This window comes from Nematolebias whitei, chromosome 16 (genome assembly GCF_014905685.2).
Source record: "Nematolebias whitei isolate Nwh7 chromosome 16, NemWhi1, whole genome shotgun sequence".
NCBI classification, from domain to species: Eukaryota; Metazoa; Chordata; class Actinopteri; order Cyprinodontiformes; family Rivulidae; genus Nematolebias; species Nematolebias whitei.
In genome coordinates this window covers 20,253,088-20,279,421 of record NC_056513.1, presented here as the reverse complement: position 1 = coordinate 20,279,421, position 26,334 = coordinate 20,253,088, and the positions used below count along the sequence as shown (strand labels likewise).

At 39.1% G+C, this 26,334-nt stretch overlaps 1 protein-coding gene across 1 annotated transcript; it reads right to left on the bottom strand.

Annotated features, from left to right (window-relative positions):
* Positions 1-531: 531 nt before the first annotated feature.
* mfng (MFNG O-fucosylpeptide 3-beta-N-acetylglucosaminyltransferase) lies at positions 532-25,243 on the bottom strand. The gene is made up of 8 exons (XM_037690342.1): positions 24,896-25,243; positions 19,228-19,267; positions 17,071-17,173; positions 15,100-15,253; positions 6,030-6,115; positions 4,317-4,482; positions 4,147-4,232; positions 532-583 (listed from the first exon to the last, which is right to left on the bottom strand). Exons 1-8 carry the CDS (start codon positions 25,241-25,243, stop codon positions 532-534), a joined length of 1,035 nt encoding a protein of 344 aa, XP_037546270.1.
* Positions 25,244-26,334: the final 1,091 nt, after the last annotated feature.

The window sequence follows — 26,334 nt, the reverse complement described above, 5'->3', positions numbered from 1 at the left end:
ATGCCTTGTAGAGGTGTCTTATTTACAGTTTTCACATTAAAATTAAATGCATTTGATAAAATATCTCAAATTAATTTGAATCATTGCCCTAAGAAAATAAAACCGGGGAATGAGTGTTATCAAAACAAAAAAGTTCCAGTAAAAAATTTAAATAAACAAAACTTCCTTATCTTTATTCGGAAAAAGTATTTTAAATTGAACAAATTCAGGCGACACATAAAGTCTATTTTCTGCCTGAAACAGAAGGATTTAAAAACAGTCATGACTATGTATTTTTTTTAAAGATTTTTATACAAAATATATTCCACATCTTTTGTATTTTCACTGTTTAAGTATTTACAACATGTGAAAAAGCATTTTTTTAATATTCAGTCTTTGTACATAACTGCATCAACCTCATTTTCTACTTTTCACATCACATTAAATCCATCAGCTTTATGTCCGTTTAGACATCATCCACGAGAAGTATTTTATCCAGCAAAATACACACTCCATCTCAAGTGTTCGGATGTTGAATTCTTCACTTGGTTCTCAAGGACACCAGCTGGTGAGAGGAAACAGCAAACAGTGGACAGTCTTAAACCTGTAGAAGGCAGAGTGACATGACTCAGAGAGAAAAAAGGTTTTTTAAGCTCAATCATGCAGGTAGATAACAACAAAAAAGGTTAAATTGTGTCACATGGACCAGTTTCTTTAAGTGAGAAACGTGTCGTCCCCCATCCGGAAGACTTGGTTAGTCTGCGGCCTGCCGACCAGATCTGTCCCATAGGTAGCTTCACTGCTGTGTCTCAAGCCAACCTTCTGTTGGAGTCTCAGAAGTAGACTTTTAAAACCTGTAAACAGGGCCCACCCATCTGAATCAATCAATCGTCATGTATAACAATCAAATGTTTTAGGGCAGATGGCCAATTTGCTACTCACAGAAACTGCGACGGAGCTTTAGGGCCACGCTAAGAAAAAAAATTAAAAGCCATAAAATTATGAAAATTAAGTCGAATAAAGTCTTAATATTATGAGAATAAAGTCAGACAAGACTTTTTTTTTTTTTGCAGCTCTCCTTTATTTATTTATTTATTTCCACGAGTCGGATCCATGGCACGACCTGTCATCAATCAATCCAGTAGGCGTGTCAGCAAATGACCAATCCGAAGCTAAATGCTCCTTACCTGCAGAGCTGTGCTGCAGCCCATCAGAGCGTACCAAAGGTTCAAAGTCCTGATACTGATAATAATCTGATGCTGATGTGCTAACAGATTAACTATTTCCTTATTTGTAAAGCCAATACCAAAGTATAACTTAACAAGATGAATACAGTCTTCATTTTACCACAGTTAAAATGGGGTAACCCCTGCTTTATCATATCAGAGTTCTAATAATATTATGACTCATTTAACTTTGGATTGGTAATTTTCTGACACGCCTACTGGATTGATTGACATGTCAAGTTGTGGATCCAACTCATGGGGGGAAAAAAAACATAAACGAGAGATGTAAAATAAAAAGTATTGTACGACTTTATTCTCGTAATTTTATGGCTTTAAAAAAAAAATTCTTAGCGTGGCCCTAAAACTTTGTTGTACAGAAACAGCCATGAAACACAGCAGTGAAGGCTACTTATGGGACAGATCTGGATGGCAGGCCACAGACTGATGAAGTCCTCCAGATGGGAGATGAAACATTTCTCATAGGGATGCATGATATTATCGGCATGGTATCGGTCTCGGCCGATATTAACGTTAAAGTTCAATATCAGCCATTCCATCAAAATAACTCACCGATATAAAAAAGCTGTTTTTGTATGACAACGCAGTGATAAGGTTGCCTGCAGAGGCAGCACAATGTGATGACGTCACACGCGCCTACCTGATCTCACAGCGGAGAGGAAAATTCTAAATGTCTGCGGTGTGGAAGGTTTTTTTCATTGAGGATGTCGGATTCTGTTGATTTTTGGACTACGTTGAGCCTCGCTACATTGTCCCCAGTCTGAGATATTTTTCCGACGTAGCCTTACCCGAGTTACAAGCCGTCATTTCTGACATTATTGAGAATCTAATAGTCGATAGCACGACTTGTTGGATGAGTTTTACCACAGACATTTGGACGTCGTGTTAGCCCTGTTAGCATGATTGGTCTTACAGCACAATGGATAGACAAAAACTTTGATCTTAAAAAGTCTGTCCTTCATGCACAGGAGTGCAGAGGATCCAACACTGCAGCTAGAAACCTGGAACAAGCCTCCACAAGTAAGACAGCATCGCAGGTGACTAATGCTAATAAATAACATTTAACACTTTTCATTTAATACAAGTTAAAGTGCTATGCATATCATATGGCTGTTACTGAATATATCATCAGCTCTTACAGCTGTTACACAATTTTTGTAGCAAATAAACCTAAATAAGAGGGCTATGTTCTGACAAAGGAACGTATAAAATATATTGTTATCGGCCAAATGAGTTTTAACATATCGGCATATTGGATATCAGCCAAAAATCCAATATCGTGCATCCCTAAGTTCTCACTTAAAGAAACTGGTCCAGATGACATAACTCAGAGCACTTTTCAGATGATAGTCTATAAACTTTTGTTCTACTGACAAAATACATAAAACCTGAGTGTGTTCCTCCAGGCACATTTGTGAAAGAGAGTCAAAATATATGCAGGATATTTAATGTGATGATAGATTTGCAGTTTTCTTCACGTGCTTGAATGAAAGTGGACTCCTGTGTCTCAAATGCTAAAGATGTCAGTTCTCAGGGTTACCTACAACTTTTTAAATTCAATAATAAATTAAATTTAAAAAACAAGAGCTTTTTGTGGGGGGCAGCATGGTGGCGCAACTGGTAGAGCTGCTGCCCCTCACTGAGCAGGTCCCTGGCTCAAATCCCGGTCCGGGGGCCCTTCTGGGTGGAGTTTGCATGTTCTCTCCGTGCATGCGTGGGTTTTCTCCGGGTACTCCAGTTTCCTCTCACAGACCAAAAACATGCATGTTAGGCTGATTGGTAACTCTAAATTGTCTCTAAGTGTGAGTGGGAGAGTGAATGGTTGTTTGTCTCGTTTGTCTCTATGTTGCCCTGTGATGGACTTGCGACCTGTCCAGGGTGTACCCCGCCCCTCGCACAGTGATTGCTGGACATGGGCAGCGGCGACCCCCATGACCCAAAAATGGAAGAAGCAGGTAAAAGATAATGGATGGATTGATGGAGCTTTTTGTGTGGGTGTTGGAATAGCAGACAGTTAAACATATTTAAAGTATTGATAAATTCTTCTCAATGGTATAAGGGAAAATAAGAATGTGCAGTTTCTTTTTTGACAATGTTTCACTGAGTCCATTCATTATCTTCCATTTGTTCTGGAGTCGAGTCAAGGGAGAAGCAGCTTGAGCAGGGAGGCCCAGACATCCTTTTCACAACCACCTCTTCCAACTTTTCTGGGAGGATTCAAAGTTGTTCCCAGGCCAGCCGAGAGACACTAGTCGCTCCAGCATGTCCTGGATCTTCCCTTGGGTCTCCTCCTAGTGAGATATGTCCAGCAATTGTAGGATATGTCCGAAACACCTCAACTGGCCCCTCTCAATTGAAGGAGAGAAGCAGCGACTCTATTCCGAGCCTCCCCTGGATAACTAATTTTTTCACCCTATCGCTACAGGACAGTCCAGCTTCTCTGTGGAGAACTCTAATTTCAATCTCTTGTATCTGCAGTCTTGTTTTGTCGGTACCCAAAGTTAGATCAGGGTAGGAACATGGACTGAGCGGCAAACAGAGAGCATCACCTTGCAGCTCAGTTTCCTATAAATCACAATGGGCCATCACAGAGTGCGTAATACTGTGGAAGCTGCACCTATCACCTGTCTATCTCATGCTTCATTCTTCCCTCACTTGTGAACAAACCCAGAGGTACTGAACTCCTCCACTTGATGAAGCATCTCACTCCTATTCAAGTTTTTGTAGCAAATGGAGTGTATTTTATTATACTGGGCAATAAATTATCAGGAACTTTACCAGTTACATAAATATGTTTCTCTCATATAAAATCTAAAAATGAGCCGAGTCATTAAAACAGCTGTTTTATCGAAAGAGTCTAAATCCTCTAATTTGAGCAGAATAATTGCTCATTTCTCTTCAGTGAATGATGGGAAACACAAACCTGGAGGGATCTTCTTCTTTAGAGAAGCTTCCTTTTACCTCAATGCTGTTCATCTTGTTCTCAAACATCCCATAGCTCAGGGTTACCTACAGCAAACGCATGCAGACACACATTATGGTTTATAAAATGAGCAACTGAGTGGATATCTGCGTAATTGGGTGTGATGATACCTGCTGCGGTATGCTTCTTTGACTTATGAGCTGCAGATTTTCTAGATGGGAGTGAAATAAAGGACTGTGAACCATGGAGATGCCCAGCCTTTTCTCGACTATGAAGCCCACTGTGCAGTCGTCAGGGAGGCGGATTGTCGCTGATGTTTGCTCGAAGCGGGAACCACTGAAATAAATCACACATATTGGTCTTGTTCTGACAAAACACACAAAAAAAGCATTAAAATGGCCCAACTTTTATCCTACAGAGATATAATCATCGAATTTGCATTTTGCAGCCCATTAATTATTAATTATGTGCATTTTACTGTTGACCTTTCCTAAAGAACACCATAGTTTTGGGACTGATTCCCTACTATCTACCCTGGAGCGGCCATTAGTCTCAGCTCTTTGAGAACAGCATAAAAACAGCCTTGCAGAGTACTGAGATTTACCTCGGACTGGAGTTTCTACTTGTTTAGGATTTGGTCAGCTTTATTTTTTTGATCAAAGTCATGCTATGGATTATTCCAGTCAGGAAAAAAAATCTAAGACTGTCTTTATTAAGAACCTTTCTGTGCATTTGAATTTGCTAAAAAGTAAGAAAATATACAATGATGAAACCTTGAGAACACTCACAGCAATGTTTAAGAATTTATTCTATGAACAAAAAAATGCAAAAGGTTTAGTCTTTTTGAAACACACATTTTCAAATAGATTTACTGATCCTTATGTAAATTTGCCAAGTCATTATCCACACTTTAGACTAAAAAAAGTAAAAATAATAATAATGAGTGTTATGCATTGTCATCATTGTATGTTCCCATATAATAGTGAAATTAGTTCTCTGCATTTAACCCAAACACCTGGGATACACCCAGGTGGAGCAGTGGGCAGCTATGTAAGCTGCCCAGGGAGCAATTAGATCCATTTAGATGTAGCATAAAAATAATTTCCAAAACAATGACATGGCAGTGTATTTGGTGCATGCTAACATATTTGGGGAGAGTGTAAAGTGCAAATAAACACAAGATGGTTCAGAGATGAAAAAAATAATTATATGTACAGTATATATTCATATATAAATAAACATTTCATTTATGAAAAGAAACCAAAAGGCTAACATAGCAGCACAATGGAAAAATCTCTAGAAAACACTGGGGAACAAACAGCTTGTAAAGCTTATAATGCCTCGATGAGGAACTAACAGGACACTGAATACAACAGAACACTAATGAGGGAGGAATGACCCACACCTGGACAATAAGGATCAGGTGAGAGTGGGCGGGGCCTGAATAGGAACAACATAAGGGATAAACGCTGAGGACTGAACTGATGACGGATAAAACACAGAAATCAAACACAAAGATCTCAAAAGTCAGCAAAATAAAATCATAAACCATGAAGGGAATAACACAAAAAAATTAATTCAAGGAACAGAAAAACACAGATTGTAACACATGCTCACTCTCGCTTTGTGCACTGAAAATTACTTTAGCGATTAAGCAGTTTCTTATCTGTTTTTCTGCATCTGGATTGATTTGTTATGATTATGTCGCAAAATTAAGAGAAAATTATGAACTGCAAAAAGATAAAAAACATAGGAGCTACAGCTGTTTTTCTAAGGTTATTTTTTAACATTTTGTTAATTTGTTCTCTTACACTCACTGTTACATTTTTTATTTTATTTTATTTTTTTATGATGGCAAAGTTCATTAAAAAATTTTCAAATACCTGGCCCATGGAGACATCTTTTCTGCCAGCCTTCGACTCAAACAGAAACCTGCTCCTCCCGTAGCGAACCAGAACTGCACTGTCCTCTGACACACAAACGCATCACAGTAGGTATGATTTAAAACACACACACACACACAAAGTGTACTAAGAATTGTGTGTCATCATGAATTGAATATGTTTGCAAACTCCTTAAAAAAGAAAATAAGAAAAAAAAAAGTTTAAATGCAAAAACAGATTAATTTTTATTTAATCTTGTCTAGTAAACAGTGAGGTGTAAATGTATATGCTGGTTTTTAGCTGTTGTTAGCATCTGTAAATCGGTTTGGCACAGCTGAAGGCGACAGATCTTACATCATTCAATCATAACATGCAATTTTTGAATTCAACACTTAAAGCTATGAGATGTTTCTTAAAATACTTTTAGGTGTTAGTTTTACTAAAAAGTGTGTGTGGGGGGGGGGGGGGGTATTTTATCTTTGAAACTAACTTCGCAACTGCATCTCTATTGCATTTTAATGGTTGGGAAACTTGTTTTTAAACGCAATAAAGTTCAGTCAGGTCATCTGGAGGTTATTTTTTTGTTGTTGTTGTTGAGACGTTTCATCCTTCATCCAAAGGACTTCATCAGTCCAGGGAGCCAGAACTCAGTCCCACAAGCAGCACACTCACATAGTGAACCAACCAGTTTGTTGGTGATAAGATAGTTTCTGGGACCCACCCTCTCCCCCGTCGACTCCTCTTAGGCAGCCGTAGCCAAAGCTGTTCAAAACATCAAAGCTCATGCTCAATAATTCAGGTAAAAAAAATCCAACAATGTTTAGTCATCTGGACGGTTTCTTTATTTGTTTATTTTTTGTTGAGATGTTTTATCCTTCACCCTGACCTGACTGAACTTTGTTGGGTTTTTTACCTGGATTATTGAGCATGAACTTTGTTGTTTTTAAATGATTTTGTTTCCCTCCTCTAAAAAAAAAAAAAGGATAGAAAACCCACAACAGATTCAAAAACATAGAGACGAATCATCCTCAGGAATAAATCCTTGGAACTTGAAACGTAAAAACATCCATCTGGACGCATAAAACTTCAAATACACAACTAAGGTGTTCTACGGTGAGTAAACCTGCAGTATTTCACATAGATCTGAATCCATGCAGAAGGAACAGGGCGCCTCTGAAGTGTTTACAGCTTCTATTCATTGTTCGCTTTTTCAAAAGAGGCTCATTATGAATCCCATGTCTCTCTCTGCTATTTCTGTCCCTTTTCTCAGGCAGATTACGTGTCGTTTTTATCAACTGTTTGATGTTTATAAGTGCAAATGGGATGCTGTCCTTGTGTGTTAGCGAGATGAAAAGTTTAACAAATAGCCCGAGCTGTCATTACACAGCAAAGTGCGGGATTGTATTTGTTTGTTTATTTATTTTCCTTTATTGTCTTATAACTGTATTTCTGTCCAGAATTTATTCCTGTTAGGTTTCTTTTGATTTTCTAATGATTTTTTTTTTCTGTATAATTTTTAGTTGGTATTTAACTTTAGTTGGTATTAAACTTTACCAAGTTATTGTTTCCTGTGTCTTTGGGTCCTTTTTTATTTTTATTTTTTTGTTTTGTACCTTTTTTTTTATTGCTCCAACATTCCTGGATGAAATGTGCGTCACAGTCTTTCATTTCAGATTTAGAATAAGAAAATAATAAATGAGAAATTACAGCATTAGAGCTGTTTTGGAGAACTGGTTTTGCACAATCTCTGATATTACGCAACATCACGCTCAGAGCACGAGTTGTGAATGACTCTCAGCTACTACCACATCAAATTTCAGCACAACATATGTTAAAACTAATTTAGTTACAAGCATTTTTGTTTAGACTAAATTTAATTAGCTGTGGAGCCCATCCTAAATTGGATTGCCTCCAAAAGTTCATCAGTTATGGACGTACGTACAGTGATTACTTCTTGGCAGTTTATTTTATATTCATCTAGTGATTTATGAGCTAATTTGCTGACAGACAAAAAGAGTTGACTGCAACAGTTAATGTTAAAGTTTTAAGCTGAAATCTTTCACAATTAGTAGCTGTTGGATTGTGTGTTGTGAATGACTTTCAGCTACAACCATTCCACATTTTAGCAGAATTTGTGTACGTACTGTAAAACTAGCAGAATTATAGCTCTTCTCGTGTTTCTGGTGCACTGTCAGAGCCATCAAAGCCTTCTCTGCTGGCCTAAACACAATCAGAATTAATAGCTTTTTAGTATATTTGTTATACAGAAGTCCCTCATTTATTAATTTGGGAGCACCCCCCACCCACGATAAGTGAAAACCGCTAAGTAGGGATACAGTAGTTCAAGGTCAGTTACACTTTATTGTCATTACCATCTCATGTGATACATGAGATGGAATGAAATTATGTACGCAAGTAGTAGTAGTAGTAAGTAGTAGTTTATTTTCGTTTTTACTGAAGTAGTAACTAGTAAGTAGTAGTTTATTTTTGTATTTATATACAGGTATAAATTAAGGCGTTTTACACCCTTCCCACACTCTTGCAAAGTCTGTAACAATGTTTCTAATCTCTAAACGCTCTAAAAGAGCACAGCCTGTCATGATCTCAACTCTCTGCCTCCGGCTGCACTCTCTGCCACCTGCCAGCACTCTTGGCCACGCCCACTTCTCCGCTGCCGAGCAGAGATCTGACACGCTGCAGGAGGAAGCTTCTCTTGCAACTGTGGTCTACACACAAGTGCAGCTGGTGCTAAATAATTTAAAATAATTTATTTTAAATAAGAATTCCATGCCGATCGTGTGGCTCATCCATCAGTCAGCCATTGTGTGTCATGATCAATCTTACTTTGAAAGACCGCGATAGAGCAAGTCTACAAAAAATGAACCGCAAAGTAGCTAGGGACTATTATTCTGAAATGTCTGTTCTCTTCATTTTTTTTTTTTTTTTTCCTGGTTGTGCAGCTTCCCGTAGCGTATGTTTATATAAAGCTTTGTTCCATTCATGCTTCGACCATCATGTGTTGCTAAGGTCGAAGAAATCTGCCTCGACGTCTTCAAAATCAACAATGCAGGCACCTGTAAATTAAAATAAATGGTAATAAATCTGGGCAGCACGGTGGCGCAACTGGTAGAGCTGCTGCCTCTCAGCGAGCAGGTCCCTGGTTCAAACCCCGGTCCAGGGACCTTTCTGGGTGGAGTTTACATGTTCTCTCTGTGCATGCGTGGGTTTTCTCCGGGTACTCCGGTTTCCTCCCACAGACCAAAAACATGCATGTTAGGCTGATTGGTAACTCTAAAATTGTCCCTAGGTGTGAGTGAGAGAGTGAATGGTTGTTTGTCTCGTTTGTCTCTATGTGGCCCTGTGATGGACTTGCGACCCGTCCAGGGTGTACCCCGCCCCTCGCACAGTGATTGCTGGATATGGGCACCGGCGACCCCCGTGACCCAAAATGGAACAAGCAGGTAAAGATAATGGATGGATGGATGGATGGTAATAAATATGTTGCTTTGAACAATCAGATGTTGACTTGGTGATGCCAGGGCCTTCTAGCAACATCTGCAACAACATCTGCACTTTAATGTCATTTGACTGGATGGTAAGAGAGCGTACTGGTCGGTGCTAGGGCACATCTGTAGCAATTGGCACAAGCAAATGTTGAGTAGACATTCTCATCCCTAAAGCAAATTAAAGTTTATTTCAGAAACACAACAGCGTAGCCTCGACTTTCAGCATTAGCTTTCATGCCGATAGAAAAGGACATTGTTTAAACAGAAGTACCATGATGACCTGCATGACAGAGGAACTTGAGGAAAGAAAGGAGGATGGAGCTTCTGTACAGATATTCAAAACTTTTGGTGAGTAAAGTGCATTTTGTTCAATTGTTGTATATTTTTGCCAATTTATTACGTCCAGCTGCTTTTGGTAAATGTGTATATGGTGCAGTTGTGGCTGCAGTTGAAACAAACTTGAGTTGTGTTAATTGCGTGTCTTGCTAATGGCTTTCATTCTCGCTGCATGAGATAAATGTCTGTGGTGCAGCCCAATGTTATTCTGTGTTTTTGTGCATTTTTGATGGTGGTTACCCTATTCCCAGTGCTTTAGTAGCTGCCCACTGCTCCACCTGGGGGTGGATGGGTTAATTGCAGAGAGCCAATTTCGCCATTGAATGGGAACATACAAGATGAGAACACATAACCCATCCATCCATCCATCCATTATCTTTACCCGCTTATTCCATTCTGGGTAACACATAACCCATTATTATTATTATTATTATTATTATTATTATTATTATTATTATTATCATCATTATTATTATTATTAATGGGAGTGGAGGCGCAGAGGTTAGAGAAGGTGGGCCTGTGATCGGAAGATCGTCAGTTCAAGCCCCAGTACCGACAACATCAAAAATGTGGGTGGGGTAGGTGAAGCACCCACACCTGCCCCCACCCTCATTCGTCCCACTCTGGGCCCTTGAGCAAGGCCCTTAACCCCCACCATCTGCTCCTCCGGGTGTCCTAGATAGCAGCTCTCTGCTCCACACAGAGGGCTGTGGTAGCTCAGTGTCTATGGTTGCGTCTGGAAGAGCATCACTTCACCACTTGTGCCCCACGAGATCGGATGCTTCTCTTCCTCCCTCTCCTCTTTGCTTTGCTGCTCTGTCTGTCTGTGAAATTGCTGTGAGACTCTCTTGCATTTCTTCCGAACCATAATTATGGACTTGTTTTTGACCAGTTGGTCCCTCATCTCAATTTACAACATTTCTTCAAAGAGAAGACAGGCTTTAGGCGAGCCGATTTACCCTGTTGGCACGTACGCAGCTGGATATCTCATCGACTGGAAAACTTGATGATGTGTCTATCTCTGCTGCCATCTGTGGATTTTAAGGACACATATTTAATTGGATTTTCAATAATTGGTTCCTGCTTTTTGGATTCAGCTGGTGCTGGTTTTATCTACAATCAAGGAAGTTGTCAGCAGCAAATTTGGACCGGATCACGCTGCTTGCCTTTATGATGGCTTGATTCATGTTCTGGAGTTCCCGGACTCAAATGCTTTGGGCTGAATGGATCAGATCTTGGGGATTTTTACTCAGACACGTTTCCATCGGTGTTGGCCATGTTAATTTGGACATTTCAGAACAGAGTGGACCAACACAGACTCAAGGTTGATGTCATTAAGTTCTACCTGTCCCCAAAACAACTGTGTGTTTATCTAAATTTTGGTCGTCTTGGTTGTCCTTGAAGGCCATCTTATCTAAAGTCGCCTGGAGAAAATGTGATCTGATGCTCACCACCCCCTCCATGAAGAATTTCCAACTGATAACCAGATGAAACCCCACTGAAAAAACTTTGTCATCATTTCAGGACTCTGGATTCTTATAGAAGTTATCCTTGGCCATTTCTCGACATACCTCGAGAATGTTTATGGATCTCACTGGAGGACATGGACTGATTACAGTGACCTCGAGAGCATCTGTAGACGTTGTTGACCAGTCTTGTCTCTTCCTTCTTCCTGCTCTTCTCTGCAGAATGTCTTCGTAAATATGTGCTTGTTTGTGCGAGGTGTTTTTTCAATATTAGGGTTTTTTTCTCAGTCAAGAAAAAAGTCTGATAGGAATTTTTTTCGCCTCCAACTCCTACATGTGTCCAGTTAACCACTGTTTTGTCTGTCCAAACAGGTCTCACTTGTAAATGAGTCTTCGAGGCTCAATGTGATTTATCTGTTTAAATAAAAGTTGAATCTGGTGTAAAAAAATAACTGCTAAGTCTTTGTGTGACACTGTGGCGACCCCTAAAATAGGGAGCAGCCGAAAGAAGAAAAAAGAAAAGAAAAAAAATAATAATAATAATTCAGGCAGAACACCATCGAATGCCTAGGTGCAAAATTCCCAGCCCGCCATTGGTTTGTAAGGTGCGTTGTCTGTGGCAGCCATCTTCAATGGAGTTGGTGCCAAAAGGTAATCAGGTACAGACACAAACACACAAACATGCACAGACATGGGCAAAACACTATTGTCCACTTTTGCTTTTTGTTGAAAGGCAATAAACAGTATTCCCTTCTTAGCTTCCAGTTTCTTTTCCTTTCTTTTCCATTTAATCCTTCATGTTTTCTTTAAATATCTCCTTCTCCTTTTTTAAAACACAATCTGCTTCCTCCAAAAGTTCTTCAATTTAATTTTCTTTAACTTCCTTTTATACTCCCCCCCACTATTTCTCTTCCCTTTCTTCCAACCCTTTCCTTTCAGCTTCTTTGCTTTTGCACGGTTCTCCTCCCATTCTTCTTGCTGTCTCATATTAAAGCCAGGAAATCAGAAAAGACAGGCAGCTATAGATGTAAGGGGGGAAAAAGAGGAGAGGAGACAGAGAGAGGCCTAACATTTGTTTTTGTTTTGTTGTTTTAAAAAAAAAAAAGAGCAAAAGGAGGAAGGAAAAAGAGGTGAGGAGCAGAAGGGTATCTGGAAGCAAAAACTAATAAAGATCTATTTTCAATATAACTGGATGCAGTCAGAGCTGAGAATGTGACACGGAAGAGATGGAGAGAGCAAATTCAAGAAATGAACTGGAGATTGAAAAGTGCAGGGAGCTTACAGGAATCACGACGCACTTAAACACAATGCACGCTTTAATTCGGTGAACTCGTGCACAAACGCAGCCGTGTGAACAGAGACACGTCTGTTGCACGCGCTGCACACGTGCACCTGTATTTAAAAAGCTTTTAACCTCGTTGTCTGTGAGCGCACCTGCTTCGTGTACATTCAACACTAATTGACACTAATAACTCAGAACTGCTCTCAAGGTGAGCAAACACAATACAGCCACACATCCCTCATGCATTCACTCGTTCATCACACCTGAGTGCAGCCTCGTTCATCATAATTCCAGGTGTGATGAGAAAAAAAAGATTATTAATATTTATGTGTAACTGTCAGGAAATTTTGGTCAAGGTTTATGGATGTTTAACTACTATAGCTGAGCATGTAAAGTGCCCGTGAACCATGTGTTTGAGATACCAGAGAGTTATTTTCTCTGTCAGGGAGAGCTGGTTTGATCCTGCATGTGCAGCTGGATGATCAAGGACACCAGTCTGCTGCCTGTGAGCCGGGAACTGATAAGCTTATTAAAACAAATCGCACACACTGCCGTGGCAGATTCTCGTGGCTGGGCTCCATGCATGTAACTTCTGTACATCTGTGTAACCTGGTGTGAAAGTCTGCCCTTGCAAGTAAAACTGGTTAAAAATCTTCTCGTGTCCTCAAGTGTGGCTTCTTTGAGTAAGTAAAATGAACAGCGGATATTTTTATCCAACAGTAACTTTTAAAAGGTCTCCGCTTTGTGTTATTGCTACTTAAAGGGGTAGTTGAGGGCTTTAAAAGTGAAATTCTGTGAACATTTACAATTAATATTCTACCTGATGTAGACAGCTCTTTAAACAGCCTCAGTTTGATAAAACGTGTTGAAATCTGACCAAACTAACGAGCAATTGGCTGGTCCGAGCGAGGTCAACGTAAAAGTTGATTGCTGCAGACAAACCTGTAAATCACGGGCCATTTGTCATTTTATATCAAATTATGTTTAAATGTATAGCAGATTGCGAGCACAAATTGCTGCTGCAGCAGCTAGATGTGGCATTGTGGTACGACCTGGGGTACATCCAGCCAGAATATCAATCATTTCTACTGAGGAAAAATCTGTAATCTGAAATCAAGCATAAAGAATATAGGTATACCTCAGACCTCAATCCAGAAGCTGAGGATAAAACGGGAAATAGAGAGACACAGACATAGAGAGGCACAGATGGACAGATATAGAGACACACAAACAAACACACAGAGAGACAGACAAAGAGAGATGCATATAGGTTGTGAAAATTGTCAAAAATATATGTTTCATAGATATCATGTTGGAGAAATGGTCATTTTCCTTATGTGTATGTGCCTCCTTAAAAAACACCTCGGCCACCCCTGTGCCACCCCTTGCAAAACAAACAAAAGTCTAGCTCCGCCCCTGCTGTGGTTCCAAAAATTTAACATGGCAGCTTCTGTAAAATAGCTCCTGCTGTCTTCAAAATCCCAACAGCAAACTGTTAACTAAGTTAGTAAAATATGTGTGAAACTGACAGGTATTTAGACGTTTATAAAACGGTATTTGTGTAAACTGTTCTGATAAATTTAAGATTGGACTGGCGATGGCAGTAATGCAGTGAGATGTTTGCACCATGTGGATCAGACGTTGCCTCATCAGTCCAATTAAACCTAATTTCTATTTCATCAAACTGAAGATAGTTAAAAAGCTATCTGCAACAGGTAGGATGTTTTTTGTTCATAATCTCACTCCAAAGTTCATCTGAATGTTTGTTTTAAGGATCTCCAGCAGAGCAAAAAGAACAGACAGTCCTGCAAAATACAAGTGCAGTGACAGGTTTCCAAGAGAAAAACATATGCAAATACATTTTATAAAAAGTTGAGACTGTATTGACATTTTTATTAAGATCACTAAATAACTATTTACTGAGGTTATGAACTGTTTTTAATTCTTTTTGTCCTATCAGCTTCCTTATATTGGATAGAGTACGACCATTGCTACACCAAGCTTATATCATTTAATGTTTCTGTTTTTCTCCCAGCACAGAAGGGAGAAAAACACTGATGGTGTCAAGTGTTGAAGACCTGATCACCTTCCATTTTCATGTTCTAACAATGTAGTGGCAAGACTGTATATGTTTCTATCCTTTAAAGATTGTTTTGTTGTTGTTGTTGTTGTTTATTTAAACCTAAACTTTTGTGACTGTTTCCGATTGTTTCTAAAAATGGATTACAGTGAGGGTTAAAACGGTGAAACTGCATTATTTTATATTTAGGGATGCGGGAACATGTTTTAAGTTGTGTTAGAAAGCAACTGACCAGGTCAAAAACTTGACCAAAAAAGCCTGATTAGTCAGGATGAAGTTAATAAAATCAAAATATGTTAACTTGACTTTCTTTTAGTGTATCTGTCAAGCTTTAGAAGCGTTGTTAAATTTTTCGAAGAACCAGTAGAAGATGAAGTTACACAAACACAGTGAAATGTACCGTTGCGTTTCCCTGGAGCAGCTCGTGCGCAGTGATGGGTTTGTCCAGACTTGGTTTGCCCACGTAGACGTCGCCTTCCTGGGGAAAGGCTGAGAGCAGAGCGAGAAGAGCCTCTGGGTTCACGTAGTTATCGTCGTCTACATGACAAAACCATCTAAACAGAAACAGAGGGATGATTTATATATATATATATATATATATTTGTTACTCTCTTTTTGTTGATTCGCGTTCATGTTGGATTAAGATTTTTTTATATGCAATCAGGCAGATCACAGATTACTACTTTAATTTGGTACTTTTGTGAATTCATTTTTACAAACCTACCAATACTAAACATATGTGTCTATATATGTATATGTGTGTGTGTGTGTGTGTATATATATATATATATATATATATATATATATATATATATATGAATATTTATATATTTAGTGTCTGACCTGCTCTCACAGTCAGACACTAATTAGCAACGCATGTGATCCTGCGACTTGATGAGCATGAGGAGTAGGAGACCTCAGAAGACGCTCATCCAGCACTGGAGCATTACCTGCCAACGGTAGTCTTGTTCTAGCCACCTTCTTGTGATCAAAGCTAAATATTAACGGTTTCTTCTTTTCTCCGTGCCTCCAGCATGTTACATTTGATGTCCTGTGTTCCTGAATCCTCCTCCGTGCCTCATCAGCTCCCTCTTCTCTTCCTACCACTTGCCTTTCACCTGCATCTCTTCCACCTGGAACCGTTTGGGTGTACTCTCCCCAAACCTGACCTCAACCACCAACATAAGGATATCATTATCACCTTCGACATCTTAGAGTCTAACTCTCTCTGCTCCTCAGGGTTCCTTCGACATCTTAGAGTCTAACTCTCTCTGCTCCTCAGGGTTCCTGTCCCTCCGCTGGCTTATTGCTTATATCTCACCTTGTAAGTAAACACTGTAAACTGACTGAGTCGTGGTCTCTGTTCTCAAGGGTCCTTATACCTGAGTATAGCTGCAATCGTCGCACAATTCTTGTGGGGTCATCGCCAAAAGCAGTAGAAGTTGTTTTAGAGGTGGCAAACGGTTCTACAGAGTTTCTAACTTTATCTGATTTTAGCTGTGATCAAATGTTCTGGGACATGTAAAGTTTTCAATAAAATCCCAGATCAGAAAGTCAGAGAGCGACTCTCATTCAGAACCTGAGGGATTTCATCACAGCTTAATTCTCCCTGTACTTCTTCAAGTGACTGAGCTGTTTGACTTTTGTTTTTTCTTCAATGTTTAAAACTGAACAAAGTTTGAGAGCCTCATTCCAAACCAAAATGTGTCACCTTAAACAAAATTGTTCGCTACTTCCTCTGCCGTCCAAACAGCAGAAAGGCTTCTTTTCACAACTAACAGACCGAGTCTCCAGTTCCACGAGACTTTTAAGAAAACTGGTTTTCTTCGTTCGTGTTGGAACCAAATTAGAAAAACTCATTTTAATCGTCCATCGTTATGACATTTGTTGAAACACAAGCTGTTGATTTTCCCCCCTCACAAATAAAACTGTATTTTACATTACCAGCATCAATCTGTAAGTGTGCAACATTAATGCACATTCAGGGGCTTTACTTGAGCAAATACTGAAGTCTCTCCCAAAACCTTAGGTTTACATCAAGGTGAAAGGAACGGGAGTCTATTACGTTTGTAAAGACAGAGCAAATATTTCAAATGAAGCCACCGAACATGATAGCTCTTTGAATAATCCATTTATTTAATCCATCTCATAACACAGTTAATAGTAAAGGTTTCGTTTTTCAGTTCCTGTAAAAAGCAACAAATTACTATGAAATAACTTATTTCCCTTTACTTATATATTTTGGTTTCAATATAAACTTGAAGGACTGGTTAAACCTGATTTATTTCTGTTCATCTCACTCTTGTATTTTTAATTTTGGTCTATAAACCCTCTTAATCCAAGGTGATGGATGGATTTTAATCTGGCTCACCTCTTGTTTGAGGCCATGAAACCATCATACTCCGCGGACATCTTGCAGGACAGAGCCTGCTGGCTGTGGTCTGAGTGGCAGCTTGTTACCACCAACTTGTAACCTGAAAGGAAGACGTGAATCAGATCAGGAGAAAAAAAAAATAGCATCTGTCCTGTTTCTCAGTTTTGAGTCTCATTGTTTCTTTTTGTAAAGGGAATGAAAAAACAGTGACAAAGGGAATAAAAGGAGAAATAGAAAAATATAATCAAAGAATCATTCAAGGGTGAAATTAAAATTCATGCTAAATGAAATGTGTAAAAGAAAAACTGAAGGTAAAAAGAGCAGGAAATGGAACATTTCTGTTTATGCACAAGGATTTGGGAGAAATACGTTTGCTGCTTTTCCAAATCTCTTCATTTAGGCCCCAACTGCAGGGATCTGCCTCCATTTCTACAGAGCTAGTCTCTGATGTAGGGTGATGAGATCTGACCACTACTTTGTGTTTAAATTGACCATTTATTAATGGTTCTACTGGACAGCAAAATAGGCTAGAAAGAAATTGAGGAGCCTGTTCCAAGCCGTACAGTGGATGACAAGTGGTAAATCTGCCACAGCATCATCAGGAAAGCAGGAAATGTGGAACACTAAACTGCAACTGTGAAGAAATCTAACAAGGTTGAATGAGGTCCTCTGGACAGTTTCTTCTTTGATGAAACGTTTAGTCTTTAATCCAAAAGGCTTCTTCAACCTGAGGATCTGCAAACAGGACTCCTGTTGGGTGGAAAAAAGACTCCAAATCCAGACCAGTGGTCATTCCGTATGTTGCGGGAGTTTCAGAGAAACTGAGACGTTTATTTTCTAAACACAACGTCCCAGTGGCTTTTAAACCCCAAAATACATTACGGCAAAGACTGATCCATCCCAAAGATCCAGTCCCCCGGCACAAACAGAGTAATGTTGTGTATGCTGTTCAGTGTCAGGAGGGCTGTGATCAGTCTTACATCGGGGAAACTAAACAGCCACTGGCCAAAAGGATGGACCAGCACAGAAGAGCAACACCATCAAGGCAAAACTGTGGTTTACACTCATCTGCAGCCCAGCAGTCACTCTGTCAGGGATAGAGAGGAACATTGATTTGAGAGAGGAGTGAAGGAAGCCATCTTTGTAAAGAGAACCTGTCCATCATTAAACAGGGGCGGGTGTCTCTGTGTCCAACTCTTACAATGCTGTTATTGCTAGTATCACTCAGCCCGCTGTGAATAGCAAGTGGTCATTCGGGCACTAACAGTACATTGTTAGGCTGATGGTATTCCCTTGCATGTGAACTAGAGTTGCATTCAGGCCCAAAAAATCTGATCCGACCCGGCCCCAGCCCGCACTCATAATTTCCGAACCTCACCCGACCCAATGAATTAACAGTAATTACAGGTCCGAACCCAGAAAAAAAATAGATTTTTAATTAGTTATTAATGGTCAGGGACGCGCAGCTGAATAAAACGGCATGAGATTCGGAGTTGAGAGGTGTTTGTCCTTTCATGGCCATAAAAGAGCATTTAAACCCTGTTTCTGCCTGCATTCTGATTTATTCAGACACGGTCAGCTCTGACACGTCTGCTTTGTGATCTCACCTGTTTGGGTCGTCGACCACGCACGTCCGCTGAGTGCAGCGGCTGAATGAACGTCCGTTTGGGCGATGGGTCGCTTCTTGGCAGTACAGTCCCATCTGAAGCTTAACTGAACTTTTGACCTTTTTCAAGGCCTGTCAGCTCGCGGTGAAACGGTTGTGTGTGGCTGGTGGTTGTATGGCAAGCCATGTTATCATATAATTGGATCGCGGCTGATCCTGACCCAATTAAAAGCCCAACACCGACCCAGCCCGCCCATCCAGCACATTAACATGACCCGCCCCGAATTCGGGTTGGGTGGGGCCAGGCTTAAGGCTCGGGTTAGAAATGACAGCTCTAATGTGAACAGCTAGTTTTGTCTGTCACCAGCAAACTGGTTGATCCACTATGAGAAGGTGCTATTTATAAGACTGAGTTTGTTGCAGCTCCTCAGACTGAAGAAGTCTTTTGGATAAAAGACAAAATGTTTCAACAAAGAAGAAAAAAGTACACGGTGTCCAACTCAGTCCAATTTAGAATCATAGACATTGTGTGTATTAGGCATGCTTACCTTGTATGTCTTTGTCCTCAGTGTCTGTGAAGATAAATGTCTGAGAAGGAAAAAGAAAGAAAAGGTAGATTTAAAGTTGATTTAGGCTTCCATCTTCCTTTTGTCCTGTTCAAATTTATTTTCTGTCTTATTTTGATGGACCAAACTCAACAAGTATTCCCACTTTTAGTCTAAACAGGAGTACCATGAGCACAACACACACACACACACAGATGTGTGTGTTGTCTGAAATGGGCTCAGGAGGGTGGAGTTAGTGCCATATTTACAAGTTAATACATCTTAGATTTCCATCACAGCTTTGTTCAGGCTCTCAGTCATTCAACAGACAGAGGCTCATTCATAATGAATCAGTGGTGCAGCTCTGACATCTGGTGGTGAAAACTGTCAGGAATTACAGTAGTAAACTTTATTTTCTCTAAATAAGGTAAAAACCAAGTGTTACGAGATAGATGCATCTATTATTTTTTGTATTTGTCATTGTTCTACACCATAATGTGTTGTATATTTCAAACACAACTTACTAAACAACTTACACCAGAAATAATGAAAAAATATGATTCAAACAATATGATTGTGGAGAAAAATGTAACAGCTTAGGCCTAGTTACACTTTTAAATTAGCTGAAATCCTGTATTACGAAACACAAAATGAAATTAATCTTGTTTAAATATTAAATAATAAACATATAATTTCCCTCTGGGATTAATGAAGTATTTTTGAATTGAATTGAATTGAAATATTCTTTCAACAGTCCATCAAATGGGACAATTTAAATGTGTACAGTCCACAGAAAGTGGGTGGGCTTGTCCTGGAGGTTTGTGGAAACAACCTGTCAGCCTGAACCTTTCTGTGCATTCAACTTTCTTTTCCAGTGAGACAGTAAATAACCCCAGAGTGGAACAAATCACTGTTACATTAGATTAAAAAAACAAACATTAAGTCATGCTTGGAATACAAAAAGGCTAAAAGTTAGTTTAGTCTTTTCTCAAGTTAAGTTTAGCAGGATTACTTTGCTCTTAAATTCACAGAATTGAGATAAAGATTTGGGGTCCAGTGACATTAAAATTAAACAAGCAGCACCATCGATGAGTGACTATTTGAACAGTGAATGTTTGTAGATACTGAGTGTTTTTCAGGGCTTGTATTGAACAGAAAATAAATGTAAACCTTTAATGTGTTTAGTGCAAATATTCAGCTGGAGTTTCACTGTGTAGATGTCGATTTTTATTTTGTTTCTTGTCCAAAGTGTCACGGTGTGATGGATACTGGTGAGTGGACGCAATTATATCCACTGCCATGTGCAGTGGCAAAGCCAGGGGGTGGCCAGTGGTGGCCTTGGCGACCATAGATTAACTTTTTGCCACCCCAATCATTCAAGGAACACAGTTTTAAGCAATATATAAACTAAAAAGCATAGTTTGTTAAAAAAATCTGGGAGGCTGCTTTACATACACACACACACACACACACACACAATGTCTGGCTTCTCATGCCACATTCTCCAATAAAACACTGATTTAATACATTTGTCACATCATCACGGAGTAACTGAGTATTTACTGCTGATTTTTGTGCTGGGAAAAGAGTTCCTAAATTGGTCGACAGGACAAGAGAGGACATGGGAATACCCTCTGTCCATCCATCCATCCATTCATTCATCCATCCATCAGTCTGTTCTGTGAGTCGGGGGAGTGGTGGCACAGAGGTTAGAAGATGGGCTTGTGATCAGAAAGTCGCAGGTTCACCTCCCGGTACCGTCAACATCAAAATGTGGGTGGAAAAGGTGAAACACCCACACCTGCCTCCACCCTCATTCACCCCACTCTGGGCCCCTGAGCAAGGCCCTTAACCACCATCTGCTCCCTAAACAGGTCTCTCTTGAAATAAATGAAAGAAAAAATGTTCTGTGAGTCGGATAACTTAAAAAACAGGACATGTGCCGACTTCCATTTTTGTGTGTAGCTGCATCAGATAAGTCATTATCAAAAATTAGATGGGAGAGGTCAATTATCAATTTTTTGATAATGACTTATCTCACACCTAGATGCAGCCACACACCAACATGGAAGTTGGCATGTTTCTAGTTTTTTAAGTTATGCTGCTCACAGGATGGACAGACGGATGGGTGGACGAATGAATGATTGGATGGACAGAGGGTATTTCCAAGCCCCTTAACCTGTCCACCAATTTATGAAATTTTTATTCTAGCACATAAAACAGCATTAAATCTATCCAGTTACTCTGCGATGACAAGCGACATGCATTAATTTGGTATTTTGAAAGTGGCATGAAGCCAAACATGTTTACAGCTGGAGTCTAGTGCTTCTGAACACTAAAGCTCGTCTCTAGTCACATTGTGTCTCAGACCGTATGGTGAGTGTGTGTGGGGGGTGCATGTGTGTGGTGTGTGTATCAAGAGAGGTGCATGTAAGAATTTATTAATTTAAAAAAAAATGCAGGGAGAGGAAAGCAGTTAATACCTTTAATCCCTGGATTACATGATGAGATTAAAATTCAGGTATCTTTGAAAGAGTGTGAAAAAGTTCACATGCACTGTTATATATTTATATTTATATTTATATATTTATATCTAAAATTATAAGCGTGAAAATACTTCATTATGCAGCTTGGCACAGTAAATTTATGACAGAAAAATGTTTTTTACTACCAGACGATGACAAATACTGAGTGTTGTCTCATGTCTGGTTTTAACGTACTGTTAATTGGGATTAAGTTCTTTCAATTCTAAAAAGATTTACTTTGCCATCTTATTTCCAGTTTTCAGTTATATTTTATTTTGAAAGAGAACATGTGCTCATTTTCAGCTCTACACTTTAACTTTGCTACTCCACCACTGACAACTGACATATTTTACTGTTTAAACGTCATTTTTTTATTCATCTTATCTTGGCTCTTTTGTACAAAAACTGTCTTCAGACACTTTCTGAAACAAGTCTGTCTCTTTTAGGCTACATCTATTTTGGTCAAGTTGTTGCTCATCAACTCTTTTTGTGTTTGATTCATCAGATCTGGTGATGAGAGAGGACAGCACAGTCATCTGCAGCAACAGAAAATACCACAAGTTCAATTACTTTGCAACTCTGGAGCATGATGAAGGATTTAGTTGTTCGATCCCATGTTAGCAAAACAAGGTATGACCGCACTTTTGCGTGTTCTTATTGAAACTGTAACTCAAGTGCAAAAGCATGAAAAAGAGTGCAATATTACTTTTATTAAATGTCCAAGACCACAAGAAGGTAGTTAGTTAACTTTTGTGTGCTTAGCCTGGAGGAAATAAAACCTAAGCTATCATACCTATAAATCTTTAATTTTGTCTTTATGACATCATTTAAATAAGATGTATGTTTTCCATCCCTCACACGGTGTCCTAAAAGTTTTATTTTTATTTATTTATTTGTTAATCATCTAAACCTCCTTGCCTTCCCTTAATCTTTAAAAGAGGATTAACAAAGCACCGCTTGCCATCACTTAAAGTTTGCTCCACGAGTCAAAGCAAACTACCGACCGGCACTGAAATCAGTCATGTTGAACAAAAGAACGAAAAGTAACAAAGTGTTGAATCTGTATAGCAACTCATAAACAGAGTTTTCTGCGACGCTTCAATGATGAATTGTCAGGATGTGCAGCAAAACTGCTGACAGAGCCCTACAAGAACCTCAGTGACCTACACAAGGTGAGGTCAGTGAACAAGGTCAGGCTGATTCTGGCAGATCCTGTTCATCCACTCCATGGTGAGTTCAGGTTATTTTCATCTGGACGCAGGTATCTGCTGCCCAGATGTAGAATGAACAGAGTAAAAAACTACTTTGTAATTCATCCCTGTAGCGACCAGGCTTCTCAATGAACAGTGATTCCATGTGCCGTTATTTTAATGTCTCCGTGTCTTGTCTAGTACTGATGTTTTGTGTGACTACTGACTGTGAAACAAATTGCCTCTTGGGGGTAATAACGATTCTTGAACATGAACTTGGATCACAAAGTTTAAGGAAGATGTGTGATCATCTGCAACAGGATATCACGAGAATGTGTTAAAACAAGGATTGTGGTTGATATATGCGTGAAGGAGCTTTAAACAATAAATAACATGAAGGGTAAAAAGTGTGGTAGTGTTTTTGTTTCAGGTCACAGGGACATTTTATGCTCGTCTTTTTCAGCTCATGGCAAGTTTATGTTGGAAGCAGCTGCCAAGGCTCTTTAGAAATGACTTTTCACTCAACTTGTATGTGGAAAGGTTTTACTGTAAGTATGATGAGGTTCACTCTGTTCTGCAATCTGCATCTGAACTTCCTGTTCTGTGAGTCGCTTCCGTTTCAGTATTGTTAAGAAAGTCACAACACGGCGGCTGCTCCCCCCCCCCCCACCAGACCCCCACTGCTTCCTATACGTCTCTGTTTTTGTGCATATTATTGCGCCATTTTACTTGTTTGTTCGTGTGACTACATGTGCATGTCTGCTTTTTTAATTTTTTGAAAAGTGTTTTTGGACATGAGCACAGCAGAGACATAAAACCATTTTGTTCCGCATTTTCTGTTAGAAAGAGGAAGACTGCACAAATCTTCCGCTTTCAATTCCATGTATTTTATGTCATCCTTATTCTTTTTTTTAATTATTATTATGTGACAAAAAAACAAGAAGTTAAGAGACAAATACTTGTCGCATGAGTGTTAAGGGAAAGAAAAATATATGAAATATGTACAACTATTTTTGTGTTGTGTCTGTAAAAAGGTATAAAACTAAAACAACAGTTTATTATTTCATTTCAACTGAAATATTTTACCATTTCTTGTTGAAGAACCTTTTTTTTTCTGGGACTGGGTATAAAATCTATAAAATGCAGACGTAAATTGCATTTTGTGGACATATAAACAACAAAAAATTGTATTTATTATTGATTAAAAAATAACTTTTCAGATTTTTAGCCAGTTTGGACAAATCAAACCTCTGCAGATGATTGATGTTTTATGAGGTGAACAGATACTCCTGAAAGTCACAGCTTCAACTTCAGACTGAGCCACAACAAATCTTATTACTAAATGATAAGAAGCCACTCAGCTGCATTTTTTTTTTTTTAAATACAGTAATTCTGCTGTTTCAGACAAGACATCTGAATGAATTGTCTGTAAAGGCTCAATAAAAATTATTTTAATGTGTCTTATAGTTTTTATCTTATTATCACAGTAGTAAACAGAACAGAAGTAATTGAAAATAACTTTATGCAAAGCTCACTTCCGGGTGTCAATGGGCCTTTAGCACATGGCTTAAAGAGTTAAATGGGTCATTTGACTTGAAAATAAATGACCTAATGGATTCACAGGTGCCAACATAAACTCTGATGGTTAAAAACTCCAGTTTGTTCTGTCAAGAACATGTTTAGTTCGATAAAATGTCTAATTCAAGATCGTTTTATAAGAACTCTGAAGTCCTGTAAGTCCTGCAGTGCAGTTATGTGAATGAAAGTGTTTGTATTTGCAGGTTGTTGTTTTTTTATTGCATATGTTTAATGGTGTCTTTTGTGTTATTTAGTTTTGTTTTTGAGAGATGCATCAAAGTAAGAAGACTAAACTAATTACATACAACTCTATTTTATCTTAAAAAATGGAAACATGGTGCTAAAACAGAGTTTAAAGTCACTTTCTGCAACACTTACATGCGTTTTGGTCCTAGAGATCCACGTCTCCAAAAGAAGCGCGAGCCGCGTCTTGTGGAACCTCCCGGTGGTCTTCACAGCTATGTAGATGTCCTCCAGAGTAACGTTTGGACCTTCAGACACTCCTCCGCTCCTGTCAGGATGCTGGGACTGTCCTCTGCTGCTGCTGGACCAGGAGCTCTGTGCGTCCCCGCGGGGGATGAAGCTGCGCGGCGCGTCTGGTGCCAGGGACTGATCCACGTTGATTTTGGAAAAGCTGCTCGCGCGTAATTGGAAATCCACGATGACTATGATGAAGAAGGTGAAAACGATGACAATTAGCCTCCGACGGATCCATCTTTTACGCATGATAGACTAAAAAAAAAAAAAAAAAAAATTAATGAAGCCTCCAAGAAGCTGAAGTTTCCTCATTGAACATGTTTTCTTCAGATGTGTCTTCCTTCCTTTCCACTCATATAATCCATATGTTAAAGATCAAAACTATGTCAGTCATAATCCTGATCAATGTTTATGAAACCAACATGACACTGATCTTTTTTTAATATTTAAAATCAGCTCCTAAGATCAACCTGCCTTGTCTTCTACCGCCTGTCATGTAGTGTGAAGTTAGACGAAACCACACAAAAAGAGAACTTCCTGCCAGTGCTTTCAAAATAAACCTCAGCAGCGGCAATTACAGGGAACTTCCGGTACAGCTAAAATGCGTGTTTCAAAATCCAAAGTACATAAATAGATATTTTATCACGTAATGTTGCCTTTATTTTTTTGTACTTTTACATACATTTACACAGTTTGGGGCTGATTTCTCACATCTGCTGATCCTCCTGAACACTCAGAGAGAAACTGCAAACCACAGCAAACGTCTGGCCTTCTTCCTTCCTCCTCAGCACAGGAACTGATCTTAAATTAGTCTGAAACTATCAATAACAACACGAGTCACACATTCAGCAGGCGAGTCCACTAAAGGCAGATGTGGGTTCGTTTTGAGTTTGATTCTCATGTTAAAATACACAATAAATATAAAGACAAATAAAAACATAACTGCTCCTTTTTGTATAAATGTGATATATGACCAAGTGTAAAAAAATAAAAAAATTTAAGTATTTTTAGCAGGAGGGTGTTTCTGACAGAAACTTTAAGTCCAAACTGAGAAGAGTTTATCCACCAGGGAGCTTGAATTGTTCTTAATCTAACAAAGTTCAGTCAGGTCATCTGGAGTTTCTTTTTTTTTTTATTGTTGTTGTTGAGATGTTTCGTCCTTCATCCAAAGGACTTCTTCAGTCTAAGGAGCCACAACAAAACTCAGTCCCACAAGCAGCACATTCACATAGTGGACCAACAAGTTTGCTGGTGATAAGATGGTTTCTGGAGTCCACCCTCTCCCCCATCAATTCCTCTGAGGCAGCCATAGCCAAAGTGGTTCAAAACATCAAAGTTCG